A 27608-nucleotide genomic window follows, 5' to 3' on the forward strand; every position below is an offset into this window, starting at 1 on the left:
TGAGTTTTAGATTCTGGAAGCTAACAGCATTTGTGGGGTAGCTATGTTGTTGTTTAGTCATTTAGTCGTGTCCGACTCTTCGTGACCCCCTGGACCAGAGCACGCCAGGCACTCCTGTCTTCTACTGCCTCCCGCAGTTTGGTCAAACTCATGCTGGTAGCCTCAAGAACACTATCCAACCATCTCATCCTCTGTCGTCTCCTTCTCCTTGTGCCCTCCATCTTTCCCAACATCAGGGTCTTTTCCAGGGAGTCTTCTCTTCTCACGAGGTGGCCAAAGTATTAGAGTCTCAGCTTCAGGATCTGTCCTTCCAGTGAGCACTCAGGGTTGATTTCCTTAAGAATGGATAGGTTTGATCTTCCTGCAGTCCATGGGACTTTCAAGAGTCTCCTCCAGCACCATAATTCAAAAGCATCAATTCTTCGGCGATCAGCCTTCTTTATGGTCCAGCTCTCACTTCCATACATCACTACTGGAAAATAGGGTAGCTATATCCCTCCCCAAAACATTGATGGAAAGCACTGATATCTGGGACATCTGTTGAAGCTAAGCGGCAACTCCACCTACATGGACCTGTGTGTGTGTGTGTGTGTGTGTGTGTGTGTCCATACATCACAAAAATGCTACAAAGCTCCAGTGGCCTCATTCCAAGGAAACAGAACCTGGAAACATGATGTGCTCCTAGAGTTCTTATCACCCAGGACACATGTAACATTATTTCAGGAATCCGGCAAAAATGGTAATACTCAAGTGTCCTGCCAAAGACTCAAGTCTTTAAAGATATTGCTGTTAAAACAGATAAGGCAAATCCAATGGATGAAGTACAGTTAAATTTACAAAATGCATTTGACAATTGTCCACATCAAAGATTAATGATGATGGTGTAGAGTTGTGGAATCTTAGCAGAAACAGCTTGCTGGACAGAAAGCTGTCTTAAGAGCAATAGAAAAAGGCAAGTTATAAATGGAAAATCAATCTGTCTCTCTCCTTCCTCCACCCCCCTTCTGCCTGCCCTGCACACTTCAAGAAGTATTAAAAAAGGCACTCTCAAAATAAAAGAATGTGCTATACACTCGCATGGTTTTTGCTTAATACTGACAACCACTTTGTCCATCCAGATTTCAGAAGTTATCTTCCTCATGTTAAGCATCATTTTAAAGGATCTGCTGAAAACATTCTCATTCCGCCTTATACTGCTCATCCAGTCACTCACTCCTGGTATGCTCCACAGAGGACCTTAAGGTCCATGAATAATCATAGTTTAGAGGTCCCGGGCCCTAAGGAAGTCAGATTGTCCTCCACCAGGGCCTTCTCAGTGATGGCTCCGCCCTGGTGGAATGCTCTGTCCCATGAGACCAGGGCCCTGCAGGATTTAACTTCCTTCTGCAGGGCCTGTAAGACAGAGCTATTCCGCCTGGCTTTCAATTTGAACTTAGCCTGATCTTTTTATTCCCCTTCCTTCCCCCCCCTCCCCTTTTTATGAAGATTATCCACTCTGGGATCCCACAGCTAATTCTCCCCTGGTCTCCTTGCTGGCCCAAATAGACTAATTTAGCCAGCTAGCCCTGATGATCATCTAATGTTTATTGGATGGATTTCCCCCCTAAGTTGATTTTTGAATTCGGAATTTATTGTTATTCATGTTTCATACTGTATTTTATGCTGTTTTTTGTTGCATCAGTTAAGTGTTTTAAATTTGTTAGCTACCCAGAGCCTGGTTTTCTGAACCAGGAAGGGTGGGGTATAAATAAAAATATATTATTATTATTACTTTCCCCTAGGCTCTGTTTGCTTGGTATAAGCACAAATGGTTTAGTTTTCTGTGTTACAGTTGTTTGCTTGCTTGAACGAGGTAGCCAACCAACTCTTGGGGTTGCTGTTGTTCTGAGGAGAGGGAGAGAGATCCTTCAATAGGAATTTCAAGGGGTACCTTTGTCATCAAGACAAATGACCAGGAGAGATATAATAATGAATGCACATTAATATTAGCCTCATGCTGAGTATCGCCAACATTGCCTGATGAGATCCCTAGTGCTCACTCTGTCAGAAATAACTCACATTGGTAAGTTAGCAATGCTTGCATTGGATTTCAGATTCTGACAGCAAACCTATAACCACTGGGAGTATAACTCAGTGGAGCTTACTTATGAATAGACATTGCACTGCTAATCTAGTCTAGTCTAAAACTAGGGAGCTGGCAACTCATTAGCTGATTTTGCCTCCATGGAAGTTAAATGTGTGTTGACAAACATTGTGTGGTTGCTTGCTTCCCTGTCTTTTGCATTGCCCTGCTTGCTCTACTTTATAATAATACTCATCAGTTGGTTAGTAAAACTTAATGCCTTGTCTGCTTTCCTGTGGGATCAGCCTTGGCCTATCTCCTTGTGCTTGGACCTGCTTCAAGCCATCCTTTCCAAGGATATCATTGAGACATCTGAGGGAATCGTGCAAGTCCTGCTTTCCTGATTTAACTTCAGAAGCCTTCATTCTCCCATATCTGTGGATCCAGCATCTTTCATTAGAGACAAAATTGCTTTTTAAGTGGCAAGGAGTAAACTCACGGAAATGATCAATAGTCTGATACAAAAGATTACAAGAGTCGAAATAAAACTAATCAGGGGTTTAGCAAATAGCAGGGAATATGTGCGGAATGGAACTATGGACAATGTGCTAAGAGTTCCAATGTGCTTAACTGGGCAATTAGTTTGAATGAATGTGTGAAACCATTGTATCTTAAGTCAATATCTATTTATGACAAATCATCAAAAACAGACCTCCTTGCAATAGCAGAAGAGACTGCTAAAGCCTGAAAGGGCTGTGTCTCCCGCCTCCCCGTACAATAGCTTTAGATTCTGGTCAAGCATTTAGTCTAGGTATCACACAAGGGATATAATTACTCTCTGGGAACATTGATGCGCAGGGGGATAAAGGTGACAGGTGTATCTTGTATCTTGGGCTACAAAATAAGTGCTTACACATGCCGCACCATTAGAGATTTCAAGGTGAATAAAGATATTTACTTTTAGGGAAGGGATTGGTCCTGTGGCTAGTGAGAGAATGAGTTGAGCTCAGATAAGTTGAAGGAATTCACAACACCGAGAAGCCTTTAAAGGGAGAAGTGCCTGTAGCAGCTGCAGCATATTTGATTAGGAGATTGGATACTCACTTGCACCACAGGACTTTCTGTTCCTCTCCTCTCCCCTCACACTCCCAGAATCTACTTCAGAGGGTCCACCTCTCTAGGGAAGATTTTGAGGGTACACAGGTTGGGGGCTCCAGGGGAAAAGAGAGGAGGCAAAGTTCCATTGAGCAAACAGAAATCCATTTCATTAGTGGAACTGGTGCAGTGGGTATCATTCCTGGAGACCGGTTGTCAATAATAATAATAATAATAATAATAATAATAATAATAATAAATTTTATTTATATCCCGCCCTCCCCAGCCGAAGCCGGGCTCAGGGCGGCTAACAACAATAAAACAGTACAAACAACACTCTAAAATCCTTCATTATAAAATTAATTAATTCAAGCCACTGGCAACCATTGGGCCAGAGCTCTGCGAAGATTGCCGATGGAGGGAGTCAGGCTGTGCCCTGGCCAAAGGCCTGGCGGAACAGTTCTGTCTTGCAGGCCCTGCGGAAAGATGGAAAAATGCCGCCTTTGTTATAGCTGCAATCTGCGCCTCCATGGAAAGGGAGGCGTCGAAGATTACACCCAAACTCTTAAAGGACGGTGCTGGCACTAATTGCGCCCCCGCAAGAGATGGGAGTTGCCCCCCCAATCCCATATCGTCCCGTCCCAGCCACAGGACCTCTGTCTTCGAAGGATTTAACTTCAACCGGCTCCCACGTAACCATCCAGCCACAGCTTCCAAACATCTGGTCAGTGTGTCTGGGGCCGAGTCAGGAGCATGGGACATGCATGTTCAGCACATGAGGGCAGCAGTATCTTTTTAAAAAAATCATTTTTAATAAGTTTTCCATTTTAACAATCCAATCAAATCACACGGAATGTTCCAAATTATACAAATACATATCAAATAGTCCAAATATTCTGCCTAAATTATAATTTTTTTGTTGGGACTTCCCATGCTTCAAGTTGGGGGGGGGGGGCTCTGATCATCTCATATGAGGGCAGCAGTATCAGCTCACTATCTGCATGTGTAATTGAGCCATAACAGATTAATCACTACAGCCCAAAATTTCATATGAACCCACGTGATCTCAAACAACATTTTCCAATGACAATTCTCACATCCCACTGACAAGTTATCAAGTGCTGAGCAATTATGAAAAGGCAAATCAAGTGATGCCCATGTGCAAACTGGTTCCCAGCATCTGCAATACCTGATCCTAATCAAGTAGTCCCTATAACCTTAATTTTTAAGGTTACATTGAAAGTAATTTGCTGACACCTCGGCAAGGCAGCATGTAAGGGATTGGCAGGGCTCCAAGGAGTGGGTAGAAGAGGCAGTGAGGCCAGAGGCTGATCTAGGGGAAGGAGGTAGTGATTTTGTGCCTCTTGCGAGCCAGGAGCCAGAGCTGGAAGATGGGTCCAATTAGTGGCGGAGGAAAGACAGGACCGTTTCTGAGGGGTATGTCTTAAATTTGAAATGAAAATGACACAACCCCCCGTTATTCAGTAGTTGTGTTGGTCTTAATGGGATTCCATCTTAAGGTCAAACATCTCCGTAACTGTTCTGCTGGATCAGGGGTTCAATATACTCAAGGAAACAAAGTAGCTTGGCAGCTCTTGGATGCCCTGACATTTTCGTCAACTCAGCTAGTTCTTGAATTAAATAGGGAAGAACTAAACCTACAGTCACAACAGAATTTCCCTTGTGAAGCAAAATCTGCTTCCAAGGTTAATTTATTTGTTCTTGAAGCAGACCTGGTTCCAGATTTGGCAGGGGGGGGGGGCTGGACCCTGCACAGGCGCTGCTCTGTGCCACTGAAGTCATTCTCACTTTGCCCCCTGGTGGTGTTGCTGCAGCCATGAAGAAGAGTTTGGATTTGATATCCCGCTTTATCACTACCCGAAGGAGTCTCAAAGCGGCTAACATTCTCCTTTCCCTTCCTCCCCCACAACAAACACTCTGTGAGGTGAGTGGGGCTGAGAGACTTCAAAGAAGTGTGACTGGCCCAAGGTCACCCAGCAGCTGCATGTGGAGGAGCAGAGATGTGAACCCAGTTCACCAGATTATGAATCTACCACTCTTAACCACTACACCACACTGGCTCTCCAAAGAAGAAAGGGACTGATTTTTGTCATCAAGTAACATGACAGGTGGCCCTGCTTCCTTTTCACCAGAAGCCCCACACCACCAGAAGTTGGCTGTTACGTGACCTATGTAGGGGACCATTTCAATGCCCACAATCTGACAAAAAGGGTTTCAAGTCCCTCTGACCTACAGTGTGGGTGCTAATCCTAAATATCTAGGATTGAAACCCTCTATAGATGTTGTCCCTGCAGCATCTGGGCTAGTGTTTGAAATTTATCCAGTGTGTGTAATCTAGACAATCATATACACATCCCACACAATGCGCTAAAACAAACTCTTAAAAAACCCCTTTAAATTTTATATTCATATTCACTTCCTAAGATAGGAAACCAGATCAAGTTTATATAAAGTGGTGGAGTGAGTCGTGAAAAGTGGGGAATCCATAGGTTACTCTTTTGATCACAAAAAGTAGTCCCTATATTCTTCTAAAGGGGGATTACCAAGGGTGGTGAAAGGTAAAGGGACCCCTGACCATTAGGTCCAGTCGTGACCGACTCTGGGATTGCGGCGCTCATCTCGCTTTATTGACCGAGGGAGTCGGCGTACAGCTTCCGGGTCATGTGGCCAGCATGACTAAGCCGCTTCTGGTGAAGCCAGAACAGTGCACGGAAACGCTGTTTACCTTCCCGCCGGAGTGGTACCTATTTATCTACTTGCACTTTGACATGCTTTCGGACAGCTAGGTTGGCAGGAGCAGGGACCGAGCAATGGGAGCTCACCCCGTTATGGGGATTCGAACTGCCAACCTTCTGATCAGCAAGTCCTAGGTTCTGTGGTTTAACCCACAGCACCACCCGTGTCCCTACCAAGGGTGGTAGTGGAGCTGTAATGAGGTATGGTTATGGGCTGAGCACAGTGGCATGCAGTGGTTGTTGTTTTTTGTCGGCCAACAGGTGGGCCAGAGGTGCCAGCTTGCAAGAGTGATGTCACATGCGTGAGCATTGCAGAAGCTCCCCAGCATTTGAGAAGGAGATGTCAGGGCTCTGACAGGATGCTGGAGTCAGGTGGGCTTTGGGAAGGTGAAGGGAGGGCTCTTGGACCTGTCAGAGCATTGCCCCTCCCTAAGCCGGGCAGAAGCTTCCTGGGCTTTGGGAAGGAGGCACCAGGAAAACATTTAGAGAACTAGCCTAGTTCCCCTAGTCCCCTGACAACACACCACTGGCAGAACAGCTCCACTTGCACAAGGTGGAGCAGGTGGGGCAGCTGCCAGCCTCTCCTCAGGACACGCTAGCTCAGCAGTGACACCCAAATAGCCCCATTTGGTCCTGCCCAAGTTGCAAAGTCCCCAGAATATACTTCAGTATGCTGGGTGCTGACATCTGAGCCTGGTTTGCTTTCTTGTTTAGAAATTTTTTTTTAGGTTGCCCTTCATTGATACAGAGACCAGGATGGAGTACAGAACATAAAAGAAGAACAGCCAACCAAATCATCAGATAAACAACAGCGCATGCTGAATACACAATCAAGCAAACAGGACAGCAAAAAACAACAGAGCAGGCTAAACAAGCATCAGCTTTGTTCAACACTATGATGTGACCTGGTTCCGCATTTTAGTTCTTGCAAAGAGATCACGAACTACATTTACTTCAGGGGCAAACAAATGATCATTCTACTATGACAAGAGAATCAAGGGAAGAGGACATCGTTTATGTTGCTGCCCACATTGTTTGCCGATACATCCCAGAGCAAAATTACGTTTTATTAAGAAGATGGTTGAGAGGTTCTCATCTCTTTGAAGTTTCTTTTTCAAATAGCAGCTGGGTGGGTGAAGAATCTGAATTGGTAATGTATGTATTTGTGAGGAAGGATTAACCCTTTCACTACTAGGCAGGTGACTGGCAAGAGATAATATATCAGATCTCTGTGTTGGAGAGGTGGGCCTGCTCTTGTATCAAGAGATAACAAAGTACCAGCCACTAGCCATAGCAATACAATAAAATAAAATGTACTGAAGATAGTGGTAAAAACTTAACTATACAAAATACATTTTGGAGGTTTACATCAGTAATCAAATTGTAGTGTAATGTGTAGTTTGGTCATAAAGTTTGCATCTTACATGCAGGAGTAAGGAAAGCAGAAAGTACAAGGGGTGAAACTTGCGGGTGCCTGGAGGTATGTGTCAAATTATGGCTAAAGCATGCAAAGGACCAACCAGTTATTTCTGGAGGCAACCACAGGTAACTTAAGATATGTCTGAAAGTGGCTCATCCTTCAGATCAAAGCTTTCCCAAGGGTTAAAACCTGCCCCAGCGTAGGCTACAGGTGACAGAAATGTACAAGCTCAGCAGAAGACAGCAACCCGTGGCCTTGCCTTTTCAGAAGACACCAGACAGCTACTTCTCTACAATCCACATGTTTCTGAATTCTGATCACTGATCTGAATTCTGATCACTGAAAGCTCATTAATAAGATGTTCATTCTTGGACTACTTGTGTTCCACTGTTATGAATAAACTCTTTCCTGGCAGGGTGCATCCCATTCAGTAAGCTGTGTGTCGAGGCTTGCTCTCAAGCAACATATAGCTGGCAAAACCCCGTGGAATCATTTGCAATGGTTGCAAAGAACTGCATTATGAAGGATAAAATAAAAGGCTTAAGAAAGGGAGAGAGGGTCTTTTCTCAGATGTCTTCAAATAGTCACATGTAGCGGACTGAGGTTTCGACTCCTTAGGAGAAAGGAATGCCACTGAATTACTGACTGTCGACAAATTACTCCACAAGTTACTAACTTTTGCTTGGCTTGTAACTCCCTTGATCCTCATTCCCAACCAAGCTGAACTTCATATAATTGGTTTTGCTCCTATTTATCCTTCCTCACTGTTGTCTCTCTCCCTTTTCTTGTTTTAAATTGTAACCTGGATCAATGTGGTCTTGCTACTGAATGCTAGGTCAGTTCGTAACAACGCCAGGCCATTGGGCACAGCCGGTGAACTATATCAAAGGGATACTGTAGGTGGGAGGGAGATCTGAATGGGCAACAGAACCCTTTGATCCACCCACTCATCCAGCCATGCCTACCTCTCCCCCCAGGCACTGAATTGATATCCATGGGACTTCTTCAAAATGTCAGGCACATCTTCCAAGCAAATGTCCAGGGTGGTGGCAGCAGCAGAGGAAGCCACTCGGGTGCCTGGGGCAGGGCACACCATGGGGCCTCCAGAGTCTGCCTTCCTCCTCCCACTCAGCTGTCCTACAGCTGGGGGGGGGGAGGCAGTGGGCGGACCATTCGGGCAGTTTGGAGCCTGTGCGCGCCCAAGCCACAGTGTCTCTCCCAGGAAAGATGCGTGGCTCAGGCATGCTGCAAGCCCCACCGTGAATGCCGCCCAGCATTTTGTCACCCCTCTCAGTGGTGATACCTGGGGTGGCCCGCACTCCCCTTCCTCCACCCCTGGGTGGTGGTGGTGGTGATGATGAATAAAGCTTATTTCCAGGCACAGTGGTATAAGCCAAATGAAATGTGCCAATATTGTATGTGCAGATGCCATCTAATGTCATAATCCCGTACATGTTTACTTTGGCATTAGTCCCATTATACTCACTGGGTTTTCTACATGTAGTCCCTCTAGATTTACATATTGATTTTATGCTAAACAAACTATTTGCATATACAGGTGCATTACTTGCACTGAGTAAGCAATATAGCATAATGTGAATGTTTGGAAAATAAACCTTCTATGACTGATGGGGAATTAAGAAACAGTGCAATGTTGCTGGTAGAACAGCAAGTTCAACATTACAGGCCATGTTCATCTAATTAATTCACCTCTACAGAAGCAGCTCCAGAGAGACCTGGTGTATCTGCACAGTTGCCTATAATTTAAGAGGCAAAAGTGACTTAAGATCATTTATCAAGGAGGAAGTTAATGAACATTTCCCCTCTCTATAAGAAAAAGATGGCTCACTAACTTTGACTAATTGTTTTCTGCTGTGTACTTGCGTGTCTGAAAAGGTGCTGGCACAGATTTTCTTTTTTACCAAAATAAAAAATGCTGCTTTCAGTTTTTGCACAAAGGGTGCCATCTAGTGTTCCTTTTCAAAATAACAATCACTTGCACTCTAGTCACACATTTTAAGCCATTCTCTACTTCTGTTTGGTTTGTCACGCAGAGCCCATTCTTCCTCTGCACAGCTTACAACAACTTACATATGGCTCCCAGGTGGCTCCTCTCCAAGCAGCTTAATGGATAGCCCTGCTAAACTTCCAGAGGTGGAACATTGTTGTGTGCCTTCAGATCGTATCAGTACGGCACTGCTGGAGAGGCACATTCCCTGTCTGCAAATATTGAAAGCTTTTCTTGCTGTACAATTCATTGTGTGTAATCCTATGCACAGGTGCTGCTGAGGTGCTTACTTGGCTGTAAAAGTTCATTAGGACTTCCATATCGAATCAGACACAAACAGTCCAGCCTCTGACAGTGAACAATCAGGTGGGAAGCTGCCTTGCAATGAGTCATTGACCCATGTAGGTCAGCAATGGCTCTCAAGTTTCAGAAGAATCCCCCTTAGCCCTTTCTGGATATGTTGGGGATTAAACGTAGGGCTTTCTGAATTCAAAGCACTTATTCTACCACTGATCTTTGGGCTTTGCCTGTAGCACAGCATAGCATCAAACAGTGTGATGAAGCCATCCACACACCAACTGCCTTGTTCATCCCCTACATTTAGTCAAAGGTGCCATTTTTAGCTACCGCTAAAAGCTCTTGTCAGGCTTAACTTCTATTAATTTGCCTGATCCTTTTAAAAAAAGAAGCAGCAGCAACAATCAAATATTCTCCTGTTTCTCCAGATTGTTAATTTAGTGAGGAAGTCCTCGCCATTTTTGTAGCATCCTATAGATCCCGTGGGACGCGGGTGGCGTTGTGGGTTAAACCACAGAGCCTAGGACTTGCTGATCAGAAGGTCGGTGGTTCGAATCCCCGCAACGGGGTGAGCTCCCGTTGCTTGGTCCCTGCTCCTGCCAACCTAGCAGTTCGAAAGCACCTCAAAGTGCAGTAGATAAATAGGCACCGCTCCGGCGGAAAGGTAAATGGCGTTTCCATGCGCTGCTCTGGTTCGCCAGAAGCGGCTTAGTCATGCTGGCCACAAGACCCGGAAGCTGTACGCCAGCTCCCTCGGCCAATAAAGCGAGATGAACGTCACAACCCCAGAGTCGGCCACGACTGGACCTAATGGTCAGAGGCCCCATTACCTTTACCTTTATAGATCCCTTGCTTTTCAAGAGGTTATGTTCACCTCTTTGTTTAGGAGTAAATGGTAAAACCAAATGGTAATAATAATAATGTTTAGACTCTGCCCATCTGGCATGGTTGCCTCAGCCACTCTGGGCAGTTTCCAACATACATAAAAACATAATAAAATATCAAACATTAAAAACTTCATGATACAATTTCTCCCCAGTTGTCTGCATTCATGCTGTGCTGTCAGCCAAACATCCTGGGATACTGAATCCGACAAAATCATGATGTGCTGCAGAAACTAGTTCTTTATTTCCACATTCAGTTCCTTGTTTCAGAACAAGAACCCTCTCAAGGCAGCTCACAATGAATACCATGAAAGCAAAACACTGAAAAGTTTTTAAACTGAAACAGCAGCATAAAATGCATCCCTGCCCAGCACAACAATCCAAATACAGTGGTACCTCTGGTTACGTACTTAATTCATTCTGGAGGCCTGTTCTTAACCTGAGACTGTTCTTAACCTGAATCATCGCTTAAGCTAATGGGGCCTACCTCTGCTGCTGCGCCACTGGGGCACGATTTCTGTTCTCATCCTGAAGCAAAGTTCTTAACCTGAGGTAATATTTCTGGGTTAATGGAGTCAGTAACCTAAAGCGTATGCAACCTGAGGTACCACTGTAAAACACATTATGACTGCAATTCTATATACCCTTGCCCATTGCATTCAGTGGGGCTAATACTTCTAATTAGATCCATAAAGGATTAAGTGCTGTGGTCTTGTGCCGAGCCGCAAACAAGCAGAGCTCAGTGGAATGGGAGGCCAGCCGACCAGAAGAGTTTCAGAGGTGTACTTGCCTGGAGGCAGAGTCAGTATCCAGTCAGGTCCAGTCCTGGGGTCAGGCGAACAGCAATCCACATAATCAGATGGTCCAGGGGTCAGGGAATCTGTCCTTCAAGGGTCAAGGCAAGCAGGAAGCAGCAAGGTAGGACCAGGAACTACAAGCACTGCTTCCAGCACCTGCCTGTTGCTGGAAGTTCTGCTTAAGAAGGCTGAAACCAGCAGGCTCTCATCATCTGAGTCCTTGAAGCCTGATCAGCTGCAGGTGGAGTCACTCCGCCTTCTCCCCCTTCAGGCTGCTGACTCCTGGCCCATGACTTTAAGAGGTAAACAACTGGTCATGATTTACAACAGAAAAAAGCAACTATTAAAGCCTAGTGCAGCTTCTTTAGCTAAAAGCAGATTGAAATAAAATGGTTTTAAAGGTGCACTTAAAAATGGATAGAGAAGGAACCAAGCAGACATTTGGGAAATTGGCCAGTTTCAATTTCCCTCAGTTTCTTTTTTTTTTGTTTGTTTTAAATAATATTTTATTAAGATTTTCAAAGCATTACAAAGAAAAAAGAGAAAAAAGAAAAAAGGAAAAAAGAAAAATACAAAAATAACAAACAATAAAAAACAGTTCAATCTTTCATAACTTATCTTGCATTTGCTTGTTTCCCGGACCTCCCCACACCTCCCCTCTTTGTATTCCAGTTCAATTTATTTATTCAGCAAATCCTTTCCCTCTTTGCCTTTATCCTTAACTTTGATCTTAATATATTATAACTTTAAATTTTCACCTGTTAACATCCGTTTTAGCATATTCCTTCATAACATTATTACTAAAAACCCCTTAACCTCGATCCAACATCACTCTAACATTCATTAATTTTGCAATATTTCTGTAAATAGTCTTTAAATTTCTTCCAATCTTCTTCCACCAACTCTTCTCCCTGGTCTCGGATTCTGCTGGTCATTTCCGCCAATTCCATATAGTCCATCACCTTCATCTGCCATTCTTCCAGGGTGGGTAAATTTTGTGTCTTCCAATACTTTGCAATAAGTATTCTTGCTGCTGTTGTAGCATACATAAAGAAAGTTCTGTCCTTTTTTAACACCAAATGGCCGACCATGCCCAGGAGAAAGGCCTCTGGTTTCTTCGGGAAGGTATATTTAAATACCTTTTTCATTTCATTATATATCATCTCCCAAAAAGCCTTGATCCTTGGGCACGTCCACCAAAGGTGAAAGAATGTACCTTCAGTTTCTTTACATTTCCAACATTTGCTATCGGGCAAATGATAGATTTTTGCAAGCTTGACTGGTGTCATGTACCACCTGTATATCATTTTCATAATATTCTCTCTTAAGGCATTACATGCCGTAAACTTCATACCTGTGGCAATTTCTCTCAGTTTCTGATTCTTCCTGTCTTAAGTTCCGTTTTCCACATTTCCACCTCAGTTTGCGATTTTATTTCATTTTTTAAATGTCCTCATAAAATTCATCAGCTTTTCAGTCCAAAATGCTCCTAACATACGCTTTTTTTGGCAAAACAATTTCCCACAATATAATGCATTGCCACACATTATTTTCATGGATGTGTGCATTCTTAATGCACATTTTGCCCCAGTCTATGTATTTTTGTACAAAATACTTGGCTGGAGAACTGCATTGCAAAAATTTGGAAAAGTGCAAATTTCAGGGGGGTGGTTTATTTTTATCTATCTTTTTAAAAAAATGTAGATTGCCCTTTCCCCCAAATTGGTTTGCATATCACTTTGGAACCCAGTCAGATGGGTGGGACATTATTATTATTATTATTATTATTATTATTATTATTTGCAAAACAAGTAGGTTCACCTTTAAATGTGAGGCATTGGTTTTGCCTATATCCATTCACCCTGTGAGAAGGTGAGCCCAGAACAGCAATATTTGTAGTTGTCTTCTGGTCTGGGGATGGAATACCATCATCTATCTGGTATTTTTACTGTCTGTCTCTCCTTAGACATAAAACTACATGAAGATGCTGGTAGGTTTGTTTTTAAAAGAAACGAAACAACAACAGGTGCTTTTCTTGGTTGCAATGAAAGGTATGACACATAATGTATCTGTAAAAACATAAGACAAGTAAAGGCAATGAGAAATACCCAACAAGCGCTATCATTCTTTCCTCATGCCCATCATTAAAGGTAAAGGGACCCCTGACCATTAGGTCCAGTCGTGACCGACTCTTGGGTTGCGGTGCTCATCTCGCTTTATTGGCCGAGGGAGCCGGTGTACAGCTTCCGGCTCATGTGGCCAGCATGACTAAGCCGCTTCTGGCGAACCAGAGCAGTGCACGGAAATGCCGTTTACCTTCCCGCCGGAGCGGTACCTATTTATCTACCTGCACTTTGACGTGCTTTCAAACTATTAGGTTGGCAGGAGCAGGGACCGAGCAATGGGAGCTCACCCCGTTGCGGGGATTCAAACTGCTGACCTTCTGATTGGCAAGTCCTAGGCTCAGTGGTTTAACCCACAGCGCCACCCACATCCCTCATGCCCATCATTAGATTCTACTAATAACCCAATTTCCCATTTTTTAAACACTTTGGACTACCAGTGCTATAAACTGTAATTCCAAACTAGACCCATTGCACTTTTATCCTGCAGATGGCAGAGTTGTACAGTTTTTTTGCAATTCTTATTGCTAAAATGTCCAGCATGACTGTGCTGCTCTTGCAACTTTTTCTAGGTTTTTAAGTATTTTTTTAATTTATAAATTTCCTGTGTCATGCTATCATGACTCCTATGTGTAGTTTATTATGTGCTTTCACTGCACACATATTTATTTCAGTGCATGGACACATTTTGGGAAGCCAGTGCCTGGGCTTTAGGTCCTGCGCAGTAGACATCATGCCTAAAACACATTGCAAAATTTCCACATTTTGCATTTGCCATTTGGGGAGAAGATCCTTTAACATCCATATACACTTATTGTGCAGTAGTACTGGCAGAAGATAACTTCTAGAGAATACCTGATCTCAGACAAACCCACAACAGGAAAGACGCATAAGCTATGAAAAAAGGAAGGACATGCTACTAGAATATAAAACAGAAGCAGGGAAAGTGCCTGAAATGAGTGGGGCAAACAGCAGCTCTTTAGGAATCCAGGGATTCCTATTACCTGGTGTCACTTATATTATTTCACTCATGGACTTATTTTTATGTTGTGATCTTCAGAGGAAGGATGGTATGCAAATAATAAAAATAATAATAATAAGCTAAAAACACTGTATTTAGGCAGGAACAGCCAGAAATACTTGCACATCTTGCTTTATAACACTCTAAAGACTGACTTAAAAAAATAAAATGAAAGTTCAGTGTCTGGGACTCCTTCCCAGGGCCACCAATGAAGGCCCTTGTGATTGCAGTCACCAAGTTGGCAGCCCCTGCAAATGTTCATTTGTAGGTCTGAATACGTCTGTCTTCTGTGAGTCCATCTTGTATGAGCTCATTGAATTTTGTACCTTAAACCCATAATGCTGACCACGTTCAGTACCTGCCACTCTCTTACTCCCTTCATTCCACCAGGCCACTCACCCATACCAATATTCCTACAATTGATCCTGACATACAAAATGCGGCAGGATTTTATGGCAGGGAGATCATTTACACCTATATGGTTCTTCAATTGCATCCATGGGGAATCTGTGGCTCTCCAGATGTTGTTGGACAACAGCATCCATCATACCTATCCATTGGCCATGCTGGCTGTGGCTGATGGGAGTTGGAGTCCCAATAACAAATGGAAGGCCACAGGTCTCTCTCCCACCGCTGTATATAAATTACAGGGCTAGCTGTACTATGAAGCAAGATGAAGTGGTCACTTCAGGCATCAGAGTCTAATGAAATTTTCCTGTGCTCAGTCTATCTCTGTGTGCCATAAAAAAGAGGAGCATTGTGTTGACTTTTTGTAAACATTGTTTAAGGCTGGGAAGTGATTATGAGATGTGCATCATAACACTGGACTAGAAGTCTTCAGACAATGTTGGCCAACCTGTGGAGCAAAGAGTGTCCAAAAATGGCACAGAGCCGATGGGAGTATGATGATGATGATAATAATAATAATAATAATAGTTTTTTATTTATACCCTTCCCACCTGGCCGGGTTTTCCCAGCCACTCTGGGTGGCTCCCAACAGATAATAATAATATAATAATAAAAAAAGTGATAAAACATCAAACATTAAAAACTTCACTAAACAGAGCTACCTTCAGATGTCTTCTAAAGTCAGATAGTTGTTTATTTCCTTGACATTTGATGGGAGGGCGTTCCACAGCTCGGGCGCCACTACTGAGAAGGCCCTCTGCCTGGTTCCCTGTAACCTCACTTTTTGCAGGGAGGGAACCGCCAGAAGGCCCTCAGCGCTGGACCTCAGTATCCAGCCTGGACCATGGGGGTGAAGACACTCCTTCAGGTATACTGGGCTGAGGCTGTTTAGGGCTTTAAAGGTCTGGCTGTGTCACCAAGTCCGGTCAATACTCTTTCCCACCTTTCCAGCATATTAGCTGTTCTTTTATTCGTTTAAATACTTTTTAAAAAGCAACATAGTCTCTGTTCACAAGTTTAGCGTCTAAAAGAAACAACACCTAAAATAAAAAAGAGATGAAGTAGAAAGAGGCAAACAGACTCCAGTTCTTAAAGTTTTATTTTAGCACTTTTATAATGGCAGTGTGAACTGGAAACAGGAGCCAAATGGGGCTGCTGTCTCAGCGAAGCCAGTGGAGTAGCTCAGATTCCCTGCTCTCCCTCTGCTGAAGCCTGATGTTCCCTAGTTCATAGATTGGGAGCAAAAACCACACCAAGGCATGGAGCTGAAGTGAGCTGTCTATTGCACTGCCTCTGGAATTCATTTGTGGAGCACTTGCCAAAATAAATGAATAAATGGTCATCACTATTTGTGGACTTGGTAGGGGATGATCCTGCTGTACTTATAGTTTTAGGGACTTTCAGATTTTCTGATACAGTACACTCTAAATAGCACTCCGCATTAACTATGCTCATCGTTTGCTTATCTACTGACACTACATTTCAGTGACACCGACATCATCTGCTTTAGCTTACAGAAATGACTACCCTGGTTTGAGCTTCAATCAGACTCATACAGAATATGACAGCATTCTTGACCTTTGGAAAAAAATGTGAGGATAAACCCCGCTGCTAAATCGGTTACCAGGGAAGTTCCGAGTGTTGCCACAGCCTCTCAAGTTGACTAATCTGCCGTACTAAGCTTAAAACACTTTATTTAGGCGATTATTAAAATATCATGGACTGAACTCAACCTGCCTGCTCTCCTTTTTTGCCAGGTGAAACCGGGAGCTACTGGTAAAGGGCACAGCTGCTTGAAAACAACTCTCAGTGTGAAAAATAATAACAACAACAACAGGTTGCCAACTCTCATGGTTTAGATGGGTTTTCTGTTGGTTCCTGAAGACTCGGCGTGTGTTCACATTACCTGAGAGAACAGTGAAGTTGTTTTCCCACCCTCCACCGCGACCAGCTCTCAAAGCAGTGGATGGCATTTAAAGTACAATTCTTGGTTGGGTTTTGGTTCTAGGCACCTTGGAATGTTCTAGGCACTCTGATGTCTCATCAATGTTAATTGGTAGCTGGGAGGAAGGAAGAGCCTGAGTTGGAGTTGGAACCTAGCTGCCTGATAGAGCCATGTGGTGGTTCGACTGACCATTTGACTATCCTTATAATAATTACCTGGCATTGTAATGTGACATTGTACATACTTCTCTCTCTTCTCTCTCTCTCTCTCTCTGTGTGTGTGTGTGTGTCACAAACGAAGCAGCCCTTGTGTATGTGTTTTAATGGGCCTATTTTGGGATGTGTTAAATGCATGCGTGGTCTCTGTTGTAACATTAGAACCAGGCTGTGGAAACTTAGGTTGCTAAAATAAATCGTTGAAATTCAATATCCGGGAATACTTGTGGAACAGGGTGTTCATTGTCGAACACAAATATTCTGACTGAGAGTTTCAGGGCTTCAGCTTCACATGCTGCAATTTTACTTGCTTTCAGTAAGCAGTAGTGTAAAATAAAAAAAGCGACCAAAGGTGGTGAATCAAAATTATGCTGCAATTTCTGTCCAATTCCTCATAAGAAAGTACAAATATATTATAATGTCATGGCAAGGAAGATACCAACCTGGCCCCATCCGTTGGCTAGAGAAGACGAATCTGCAGAGATGTTGCTTACCCTCCCTGTTAACAATGATAAGAAAGAACTCTGAACTAAGAACTAGTGTCTGTGTTTCCTTATTTTCCTCCTCCCTCCCAATTCCTTTTCCTTTTGTGCCGTGCCTTTTAGATTTTAGGGCAGAGACCATCTTAGTCCTGATCATGGTAAGCTACTCTGGGAGCCTTTTTCAGTTGAAGAAGGAGTTTAAAATACTTCATACATTTAAAGTTTTCAAAGTAATTAAAGTAACATGTAGCTATGGTTAAAAAAAAATCAAGAAAACAACAATGATATGTGGTGACCCTCAAACATTTATCTTACTTACAAAAAGACAGATATTTATTTACACAGAACACGCACAAACAACAATAGAAAAAGTCTCCAGAGCTTGATAATTACCCAAAACAAAACGAAAAAAGGAAAGATTCTCATAGTATTGAAGAACTTTAAAAGAACCCCATCTCTATTGTATATGATCTGCTCATGAATAAGAAGCCCAATGTGCTTCAAAAGGTCCTTAGTGTTAACTTCCATGCCAACTCACACAAAAGCAGCACATAGGTGAAAGAGGCTCTGCAATTTGAAGTAGGGATGAGCAAGAAATTCCATTCAGTTTGCATTTAAATCAGAATTTATCAAACTTGCACTTTTCAAACCAATATGAGAACCGAAAACATAACCATCCTTTGAAATTCCCACGTATCCAAATTTTGTGATGCAGTTTTCTAACTAACCTGTGTTTACCAAAAAAATAAATAAAAATGCATATAATTTGGCAAAAGCATTGGCCAGGGATGAAGGGAGCTGTAGTTCAGCAACATCTGGAAGGCAACATCTGGTTAGCCCCTCCTTCTCTACAGCCATTAGCAAAACATTGTATGGATTGAAATGCAGCCTGGTTGTTACCTACAATGTCATTAGAGAATAGAATTATCAAAAGTCTTAAATGAATTTATTAATCAATGACCACCTGTCATGGATACTTTTGTTGAGATTCCGACATACCAGAGGGTTGGACTAGATGCTCCCAATGCTACAATTCTATGGACTAAATTATCTTGAAGATGGTGTGCTATAGACTGTGGCCACGCACAGCGAGAACTCAGCAGCCTTGATTTCCTAGCCGATGGCCATCAATATCATCCACCAGAGAAGGGTGGAATCAATCTACAATCTCCTACACCTTGGAGTAAGTCCCATTGAAGTCAACTGAATTTACTTCAAAGCAGACAGGTGTAAGTTTGCACTGTAACTCACCTTATTCTTATATAGGGAGAGTGAATATTCTTCACCGAATGAGAAGTGCATTTGCTAACACTGTACTGAAAGCAACGGGGAAATTCCCTAACCAAAGGCAGAAGAACTCCAGCAGTTTTATAAATAAGGTTCTTTATTTAGAATACTGTTGAAAACATTCTCAGAATTTCAAGTTTTAAAAGGTACTGGACAAGGATGCCCCTTATCTCCACTATTGTTTAATCTGATATTGGAAGTACTTGCAAGAAAGATAAGGGAGGAAGAGAGAATAAAGGGCATATGGATAGGACAGAGAATATATACATTTAAATCCTTTGCAGACAATGTAGTTATAACAGTAGAGAATTCTTCGGAAAGCCTACCAACAACCTTAGAAGTTATTACAACATTCAGCAACCTGGCGGGATTTTATACTAATAAAGACAGAAAGAAAATGCTAACTCAGAATATAAATAACCGAACAAAGAAAGAATTGGAAATGACTTAGGAATCAAAGTGGGATGGGAAAGAGAATTAAATATTTAGGTGTCTGGATTGCATCTGAAAATCTGAACTTATTTCAAGACAACTATAACAGAGTGTGGACTGAAATGAAAAAGGACTTTCAAAAATGGGAGTGCCTGAATCTGTCTTTTCTGGGCAGGATATTTGTAATTAAAATGAATGCCCTGTCCCAAATGATATTTTTATTTCAATCATTACCTGTAATATCCAACTCCAACTGCTTTACAAAATGGGGAAAAAAGATATATTAAACTTCCTATGGCAAAAGAAAAAACCAAGGATAAAAATAAAATAGTAATAGATGAAAAGCAAAGGGGGTGGGTTTCTTTCCCGGATGCGAAACTTTATTTTGAAGCAACCTGTCTAAGCTGGATGAAGGAATGGATAGAACTGAAGGATGTGAATATATTGGTTTTAGAAGGGACCAATCTGATTTATGGGTGGCACGTGTACCTATGGTATGAAAAAACTAAGGTTCACAAGGGTTTTTATGACCATGTGATTAGAAGAAGTTTATATAAGGTCTGGATGAGACACAAAGATATCCTAGAACGAAAGATTCCCGGTTGATTTTCACTGGTAGAAGCAGTTGCAGTAAAAAGGTGAAATATGGATAGGACTTGGGGAAAGTATAAAGACATCCTTGAATACAAAGAGGGCAACATAAAACTAAGAGATAGGCAAAAGATATCTATCTGGATACCTGACTGGTTTCAATATTTTCAAACAAAGGAGATGTTTCGAAAAGATAAAGAAAGAGGATTCATTCAAGAAGCTTCAGAATTTGAAAAAAGTGATTTGGGGCCCAACAAAAATATATAAATTATTGTTAGAATGGGAGACCAAATATGAACTCATAAAGGAGGCAAAGATAAAATTGGCCATTGATATTGGGCATAATATTGAAATTGTTGCATAGGAAAAATTATGGAATTCAACAATGAACTTCTCTGCATGTATAGATGGTATTTGGCACCAGTTAAATGGGCCAAAATGTACAAAAGAGGTCCAAAACTTTGTTGGAAATGCCTAGACGCAGAGGTTGCGTTCATTCATTTATGGTGCAAATGCATCCGGACAAAGGAATTTTGGAAAATGGTGTAAAAAAGTTTAACTCACATTCCCCAAGAAACCGGAAGAATTCCTTCTAGGCATACTTGGGAATGAGTTACCACAAAAGCCCACAACAGCTGCGAGGATAGTATGCACAAGATATTGGAAACAAAGAGAGACTCCAGGAAAAGAACAATTGTTAAATAAATTAATTGAATATGCAGAGCTTGCAAGTATGACATCTAAAATAAGAAATCAAGAGACAAACAGACGAGGAGTAAGTGGAAGTTTCTAGGGGAGTATTTAGAAAAAAATGATCTCAAATACAGTGGTATCTTGGTTTGCAACCGCTTTGGATTACAACCGCTTTGAATTACAACCATGTCAAACCCAGAAATGTGTGTCCCTTTTTAAAAAAATTACAACCCATTTTTTTTAATGTTACAACCAATTTTGGGGGGGAGACCCCATTGGCGAAAGCGCGCCTTGGGTTACAACCTGTTTTGGTTTACAACCAGACCTCCGGAACAGATTATGGTTGTAAACCAAGGTACCACTGTATAAATTTCAGGTAGGGGATACCTTGTGACCAACAGTTGACAATATTAAGGTTATGAAAATGTGGGAAATAAGGTGAAGGAATTAATGTATATGCAACTAAGCAAGATGTACAAAGAAATGTTATGGAATGCTGGGTGGGAAGTCTAAAAGAACTACTGTATAAGAATGGAAAATAATGTAATTGTAAAACTGAAAACCTAAAAAATAAAAAAAGGAAATTCCCTAACCAAAGGCAGAATAACTCCAGCAGTTTTATAAATAAGGTTCTTTATTTAGAATACTGTTGAAAACATTCTCAGCATCCACATTGTATAAATATATAAAGTTAAAGTTTGGCACGACAAACCAAGCAACATTAAATACGTAAATTTTTTTTGGTTGTTTTGTTGGAATCTTTTCTCTTTTTTTTGCAAAGCAACTCTTATTTACAAGTATACAAAATAAGTATTTTAAAAAATGGTCCACAACCTTTTTTTAAAAAATATACGTGGATGTCTATGTTTCTGAGGAGAAAGGAAGGCTGCAATCCTATAATGTGTCTACTCGGAATTAGGTCCCACTGATTCCAATGAGGCTTACTCCTAGGCAAGTGTGTATAAGAAGAGTGCCTTAGGTTGCTTAACAGTGCAATCCTATGCATGCCTCCTCAGAAGTAAGTCCCACTGAGTTACTTACATGGGCCTAACCCCACGTCCGTGGGCATAGGATAGTAGGCCAAGTCAGACTGAAATCAGTGGTAGTTAAGCAACCTTTGTGCAGGTTCGCCTCAAGAGTTTATTCCTCACAGGATCTGAGAAGACCCTCAAACTTAAGGATAATCCTTTTTAAAAAGCACAGATTCAACATTAGCCATTTCATGGTATGCAATTCTAAAGTTCTTCTATATACAAATAGCTTTCGTTTATAACCAATAAATAAGTGTATTTTGAAGTAATGCAAGCTTGGAATCATTAGATACAGATTAAAACTGGTAAGGAAAACCAAAAACCCACAAGTACTTCTTTTTCGATCTTCGGAAGGCAGGCTTAAGTGTATCGGCTGAGATCCACTCCTGTTGGCAGTTTCTGTCCCCTATGGCTTTATAGCACTTGGTAGATGGGGTTGCTGCTGCTGCTGCTGACATTGTCCTGAGGGAGAGGGGTACAGGTAGCTGGAGAGGAGATTTGGGCTCCAGGCTCGCTCAGGCTAGCCCCTTCCTGGAGTGAGCAGGGGCTCCCCTCGGTTCCACTTTCGACCGTGGACAGGCTGGCACAGGCAGTGCTGTCTGTCGAAATCCTCTCCACGATGCTCGACAAGCAATCTAGGCTGGAAATGACCGAACTCTTCCCTTGCTTTGAATCTGAGGACAAGGAGATCAGGGAGTCTCAGAAGCAGTACCAAGGAGAAGCTGTTTTGCCATAGGGTCCCCACTGACAACAACACACACCTATTCATATCTGAATCAACAGGCCCCGTACAGTTCTGAGAGGTGTCAATGGAAATTAAAAGCCAAATGAGTTATATAAAAGGTTTATTTATTAATAAGGGGGAGGGCTCACTTGCCATCCTGCCTACAGCTGCCACCTTGTCTGTGGCACCACCACCCCCACTGGAAACTTCTTCCACATACTGGTAGATAGCATCTTCTTGCCAAAAGCTAAAAAAACACTGTTTTCCCCCCAAGCCTTCTGAGAAGGGCAATTGGGGCTGCTGTTTTCAAAACTCTGAATGCTGGGACTTGCATCATTGTTTTATTACAGTTTTTATATATGAGTGCTTTAGTGTTTTATTTTGTTATTCTGTTAGATTGCATGTATGGCACTGTGGACTCCCTTTGGGCGGGAAGGTGAGGTGAAAAAGTAATAAGCAAACACAACAATAAATAAAGATTAATATAAGTTGTACAATGGCCTTTGAAGGCAAAAAAGCACCCAATAATTTTAAAGTTTTGGTCCAATTGCCATTTTTTTTAAAAAAAGAAGATTGTGGTCTATAATTAAAAAAAGGTAATGTACAAGTTACATTAAAAGGCATCCATCAAAATAATAATAGTAATAATGATCAGAATGTAAAAGTAATAATAATAATATTTGTGGAGAGCATAATATAGAATAATGTATTTCTTACGAGGCAGATACTTACCATTTAGTGTTTCTGTATAGTAGCTACTGTCATAGCTATTCCTTCTGCGGGAGCTGCAAGGGGGTCCACTGTAATCCAGCTGGAAACAAAACCAAGACATTAGGTCTGAAATACGATCAGGGCTACCAGGTGTCCAAATGTGTATAGGAGTTCTTAAGGGTGCACACATGTCATTCACACTTTATGCGTTTGCTCCAGGAAACACACGTATAACAATCCAGCCTTTTAAATGAAAAGAGGAGGAAAGTCACCTTACGCAGGCATGGACTAAACTCGGCCCTCCAGCTGTTTTGGGACTACAGCTCCCACCATCCCTAACTTACAGGACCAGTGGTCAGGGATGATGGGAATTGTAGTCCCAAAACAGCTGAAGGGCCAAGTTTGGCCATGCCTGCCTTAAAGGGTTTTATGCGCCTTTAACCTCTTTGTTTATTTGTGGTTTTCTCTTCTTGACTTCTAACATGCATTTGCTCTTTGCCACATTTGGCAAGAGACAAACTCAGCAACTGTATAAATTCCTATCATGACTTCTTATAGGTGGGTGGGTGACTACACTTATTTTACATCCCCTTACATTACAGCCCTTTGAATGCGCTGGGACCAAGATGAACCAATACATCTGAGGATTGTTCTGTTATCTATACCTGCCATGTCCAAACATGGAACAAGAAGGTGACAGGCAATTTTTGAGTAGCAAATTCCACTTCACTTAAATCTCTCCTGATTCCAGTACTAAGCACTGGACTGGGAAAAAGAAAGAAAAATCTCTCCTCTGTCTCTCTCCCTGCCTCTGTCCCTAATGTATGCTGTTGGTTACCACTCTCTCTCTCTCTCTATATATATATATATATCATACATAACCATTGCCTCTCTTTGGTGTGTTCCTCCTCCACCACCTAACACAGGCGCAGTTTGTCATGAGGCCACTAGCCACCATTAGCACAATGCAAGATATGGTCATATGGTCATCACTGCTTTGTACATCACCGCTAGCTATAGCCAGTCGCTGAATATCTTGCCACAGTCCTATCCGTCCCATTATAGCCCCAAACAAACTGCAGTCTTGCACATATCTGCTCAGAAATAAAATAAGTCCTGGATTAGCAGGTGCAAGTTCCACTGAACTCATATATAGGTTTGCATAGTAAATAACACTGGTTGTGTACTAAAACGTTTTAGTGGCTGCCCTCTAAAGATGGTTGTCCTCCATGGTTATAGAAGCATCTGCTTTCAACTGCCCCTTTCCTGCAGGGTCGCATGAGATCAGAGCTTGATATACCCTGCCAGCCACTGTCTCAAAAACCCAACTTTATTACATAGAACTGAATAAGTATCTCTTTCCCAAGTGTCAAGAAATCACAGCAGAACCAGGCAAGAAGGCTATTGTTTCTTTCTCCAAGCATAAAGTCATTACAGTACTCCTTGCAAGAGCACTATGCCCTGGGAGGACAAGGGGACATGAACTTCAGAAGAGTACTCATGTCATTCTGTAGCAGCAAAAAGACAGAGCAATATTTATGGTTCATTGGTTTACAGTTTGATCAGTAAACTGCATGGGGGCCGCAGTGTTTTATGTTGCCGATTGCTTTTTATTGTATTATTTTATTCATTGAATTGTATGTCCCAGTGGGAGCCGATGTTCATAGAATTCATGACTAAATGAATAAAAGTGGTGGTTTAGGTGTCCCAATCCAGGGCTTATTCGCTGAGAATTGAATTACGCAGAATTCCTTTGGGTTTATGCTTGCAGCCTAACTAGTTCATTATGGCCTGAGAAAGAAATTGCTTTCCCTCAGTGGCGTAGCGTGGGTTGTCAGCACCCGGGGCAAGGCAAGTAATTTGCGCCCCTAACCCGTGGATTTGCGCCCCCTAACCCTAACCCCCAGATGTTGCGCCCGGTGCGGCCGGCCCCCCTGCACCCCCCACGCTACGCCACTGCTTTCCCTCCTCTGATCACCCAGGTCTATCTACTCTAATAGTACCAGAAGAGAGAGAAGTTTTCCCCTTGTATCCCAGATTCCCTGAGAGTATGCTGGAGGAGCCATGTCACCACGATCCCCAAGAGAAAGAGAAGAAATCTCCTACACTGTGCCAAAGAGGAGCCCCCCTTTTGGAGGGCTCAGCCAGCCAAGGAAACCTCCCAATGGGACCAGGGCACAGCAGAAGGCTAATATCTGGACAAAGATGTTACCCAGAGGATGTTCTGCTCTCTGGAGAAACAGGACTGCTCCTGCGTAACACCCCCCTCCCCCAAGACAACAAAAAAATCCCTGTACTCTTAAGACACAAAGATTAAAAGAGGATGGTCCTTTCTCTCAGGGGAATCAGAGTACAGAAAACAAGTTTTCTCTCTGCTTCTAGTGGATGCTCAGTGTTTTAACCCACTGATCTCAAGGGTGCTTCCTCCCAGAAGATGGTACACATAGAGGTGAAGTCTTCATTTATTTGAAAAGAGATGCGGGGAGCTTAAGCCTTCTAGGAAATGATGCCCCCAGTTCTCCTGGTCTATATTCCAATGAGGGACTGTGATTACTCAGAGGTGGCAGAAAAGAACTCATTGCATGCTCAGGGTGTGTAGTGACCTGGCATGTCGCGGGGCTTTGTCATGACACTGAAGATTCTTGGTCTTAGTTTGGCTAAAGACAAAGGAGAAAGCTTCTTTGGGCTCCGTTCCCTCCCTAGATCACGGCACAGAAAGAAATCGAAGTGTTAGAACTGCCATTCTATTTCGGGCACAGCTCCTGCACCTTTAACACTTTCATGACCAACAGGCTTTTAAGAGATACCCGCTTTGCTATCATAAAGATAGAAATCGCCCCTGTGGGCTGCCTGCTTCTCATAGGCATGGGAGCCAAGTCAAGAACAAGGCCTGCGTTTGCGCGGAAACCTGAAACTCACCATGCCGTCGGAGCAGTTGGATCGGGGGCTGGAGGCGTCCGAGTCGCCGCTGTAGTGCTCCAGCACCGGGTAGTAGGCGTCCTCTTGCTCGCGCAGCAGCGCCTGGAGGCTCTCGATGTAGCGGATGGCGTTGCGCAGGATCTCCACTTTGGGCAGGCGCTGGTTGGGGTTGGTGGACGTGCAGCGCTTGAGCGTCTCGAAGGCCTCGTTGACCTTGCTGAGCCGCCTCCTCTCGCGCATGGTGGCCGCCTTGCGGCGGTCGGCGTTGGTGGTCTTCCTCTTGCACGCCTTGCACGCCCACAGCAGGCAGCGGCCCGCCTGGTGGTGCCCGCTGGGCGCGCGGATGTGCTCGTCCTCGTGGCCGTGGTGGTGGCCGTGCTCGTCGGCCTTCAGCAGGCCCCCCACGTGCACCAGCCGGGGGTCCAGGTCCTCGAAGAAGTGCATGTCCGACGTGTTGAAGCAGGGGTCGTCGTAGAAGTCATCGGCGGCGGAGAAGGAGCAGAGCGAGCCGTCGGTGATCTCCATGTGGCCTAGCACGTCCATGGGCGCAGGCGGCGGAGGAAGGACTCCACAGAGGCTGGACGGAGGGAGAGTGGGAGAAAGAGAGAGAGAGAAAGGGGGCCGAATTGTCCACCCCTGAGCTCAGCGCCTGGCTTTAAAGAACCCCGAGGGGGCGAGCGGGCTTCAATCCAGACGACTCCAGCAGAGCCAGACGTCGGTGCGCTTCTTTTCCCGGGTCAGACAGGAGAGAGAGGCGCTGGCTTGCTGTGAAAGGGGGCTTCATTCACTCTTGGTCCCCCTTTCCCCCTTGCTCTGCCATGGGGAAAACGAAATGCCCGTCGCGGATGCCATCCAAACCGCTCTATTTATCCCAGAAGCGGGGGTGGGCATTGCTCCGAGGCCACCTCTGCTCCACCTGCCGGCTTATCCCTCGGCCTTGCCGAGCCAGTCGCTGGGGTCTGGCAGGGGGCGGGAGGGGAGGGAGGGGAGGGGGAGCCTCGCCCGGATTGGACGGCGGCGAAAGTCCCTGTCCGGCAAAAGGCTGGGGGAAAGTGGCTGCAAATGTCAAACAGCAGCCGTCCGAGAGAGAGCCTCGAGGGGGAGCGGGCGGGGGGGGGGTCACATGCGCTTCGCTTTAATGCAAAACTTTATTTTCTGCGTGAGATCTCCCGCTCCCACTTGCCCAGATGGCATTCTTGAAAAAGGATCGCGCCATGGTTTTAATTCGTTTAAAAAGTGCTGCACGGGCTCCTTGGGTCATTTGCGAAACGCATAAAGGCAGATATGTAATAAGGAGGGGATGTTTGCCAGTTTAATAGTTTGTGTTTTGGTTTTTGGTTTTGTTCGAGGCTGTTATTTTCTCTCTCCGCAAGTAATCAACGATCTATATTAACCATCCGTTCAAGAAGTTACATACTGTACAATCCAGATATATAGCGAAAGGTGGCGGGGGGGGGGACCTTACTGTTACAAGAGTGTGTGAGAGAGGTCGTAATCTGGGGTTTTTCAGGGATCATAAAATAAATAACGGGGCAATTATGTTGATTGGTTTGTGAAGACGTTCTAGGAGAATGGTTTTCTCCTCTAAATGCTTAAATAACATTTTTCACCGTTTGGAAAGGGTTTCTGCCGGACTTTCCCATCGAAGTAATCGTGTTATGGAACTATTTCGTTTTGTTTCACGTTCCTATGCTTTTTATTTTATTT

The 27608-nt window shown here is 43.4% G+C and overlaps 1 protein-coding gene across 1 annotated transcript; it reads right to left on the reverse strand.

Moving 5' to 3' along the window:
• Positions 1–17800: 17800 nt before the first annotated feature.
• On the reverse strand, positions 17801–26834 carry MYOD1 (myogenic differentiation 1). The gene is made up of 3 exons (XM_083446591.1): positions 25902–26834; positions 23004–23082; positions 17801–22221 (listed from the first exon to the last, which is right to left on the reverse strand). Exons 1-3 carry the CDS (start codon positions 26442–26444, stop codon positions 21962–21964), a joined length of 882 nt encoding a protein of 293 aa, XP_083302717.1. The 5' UTR covers positions 26445–26834; the 3' UTR covers positions 17801–21961.
• Between the last annotated feature and the right edge of the window lie 774 nt (positions 26835–27608).

This window comes from Podarcis tiliguerta (genome assembly GCF_965153285.1).
Source record: "Podarcis tiliguerta genome assembly, chromosome: 1".
NCBI lineage: Eukaryota > Metazoa > Chordata > Lepidosauria > Squamata > Lacertidae > Podarcis > Podarcis tiliguerta.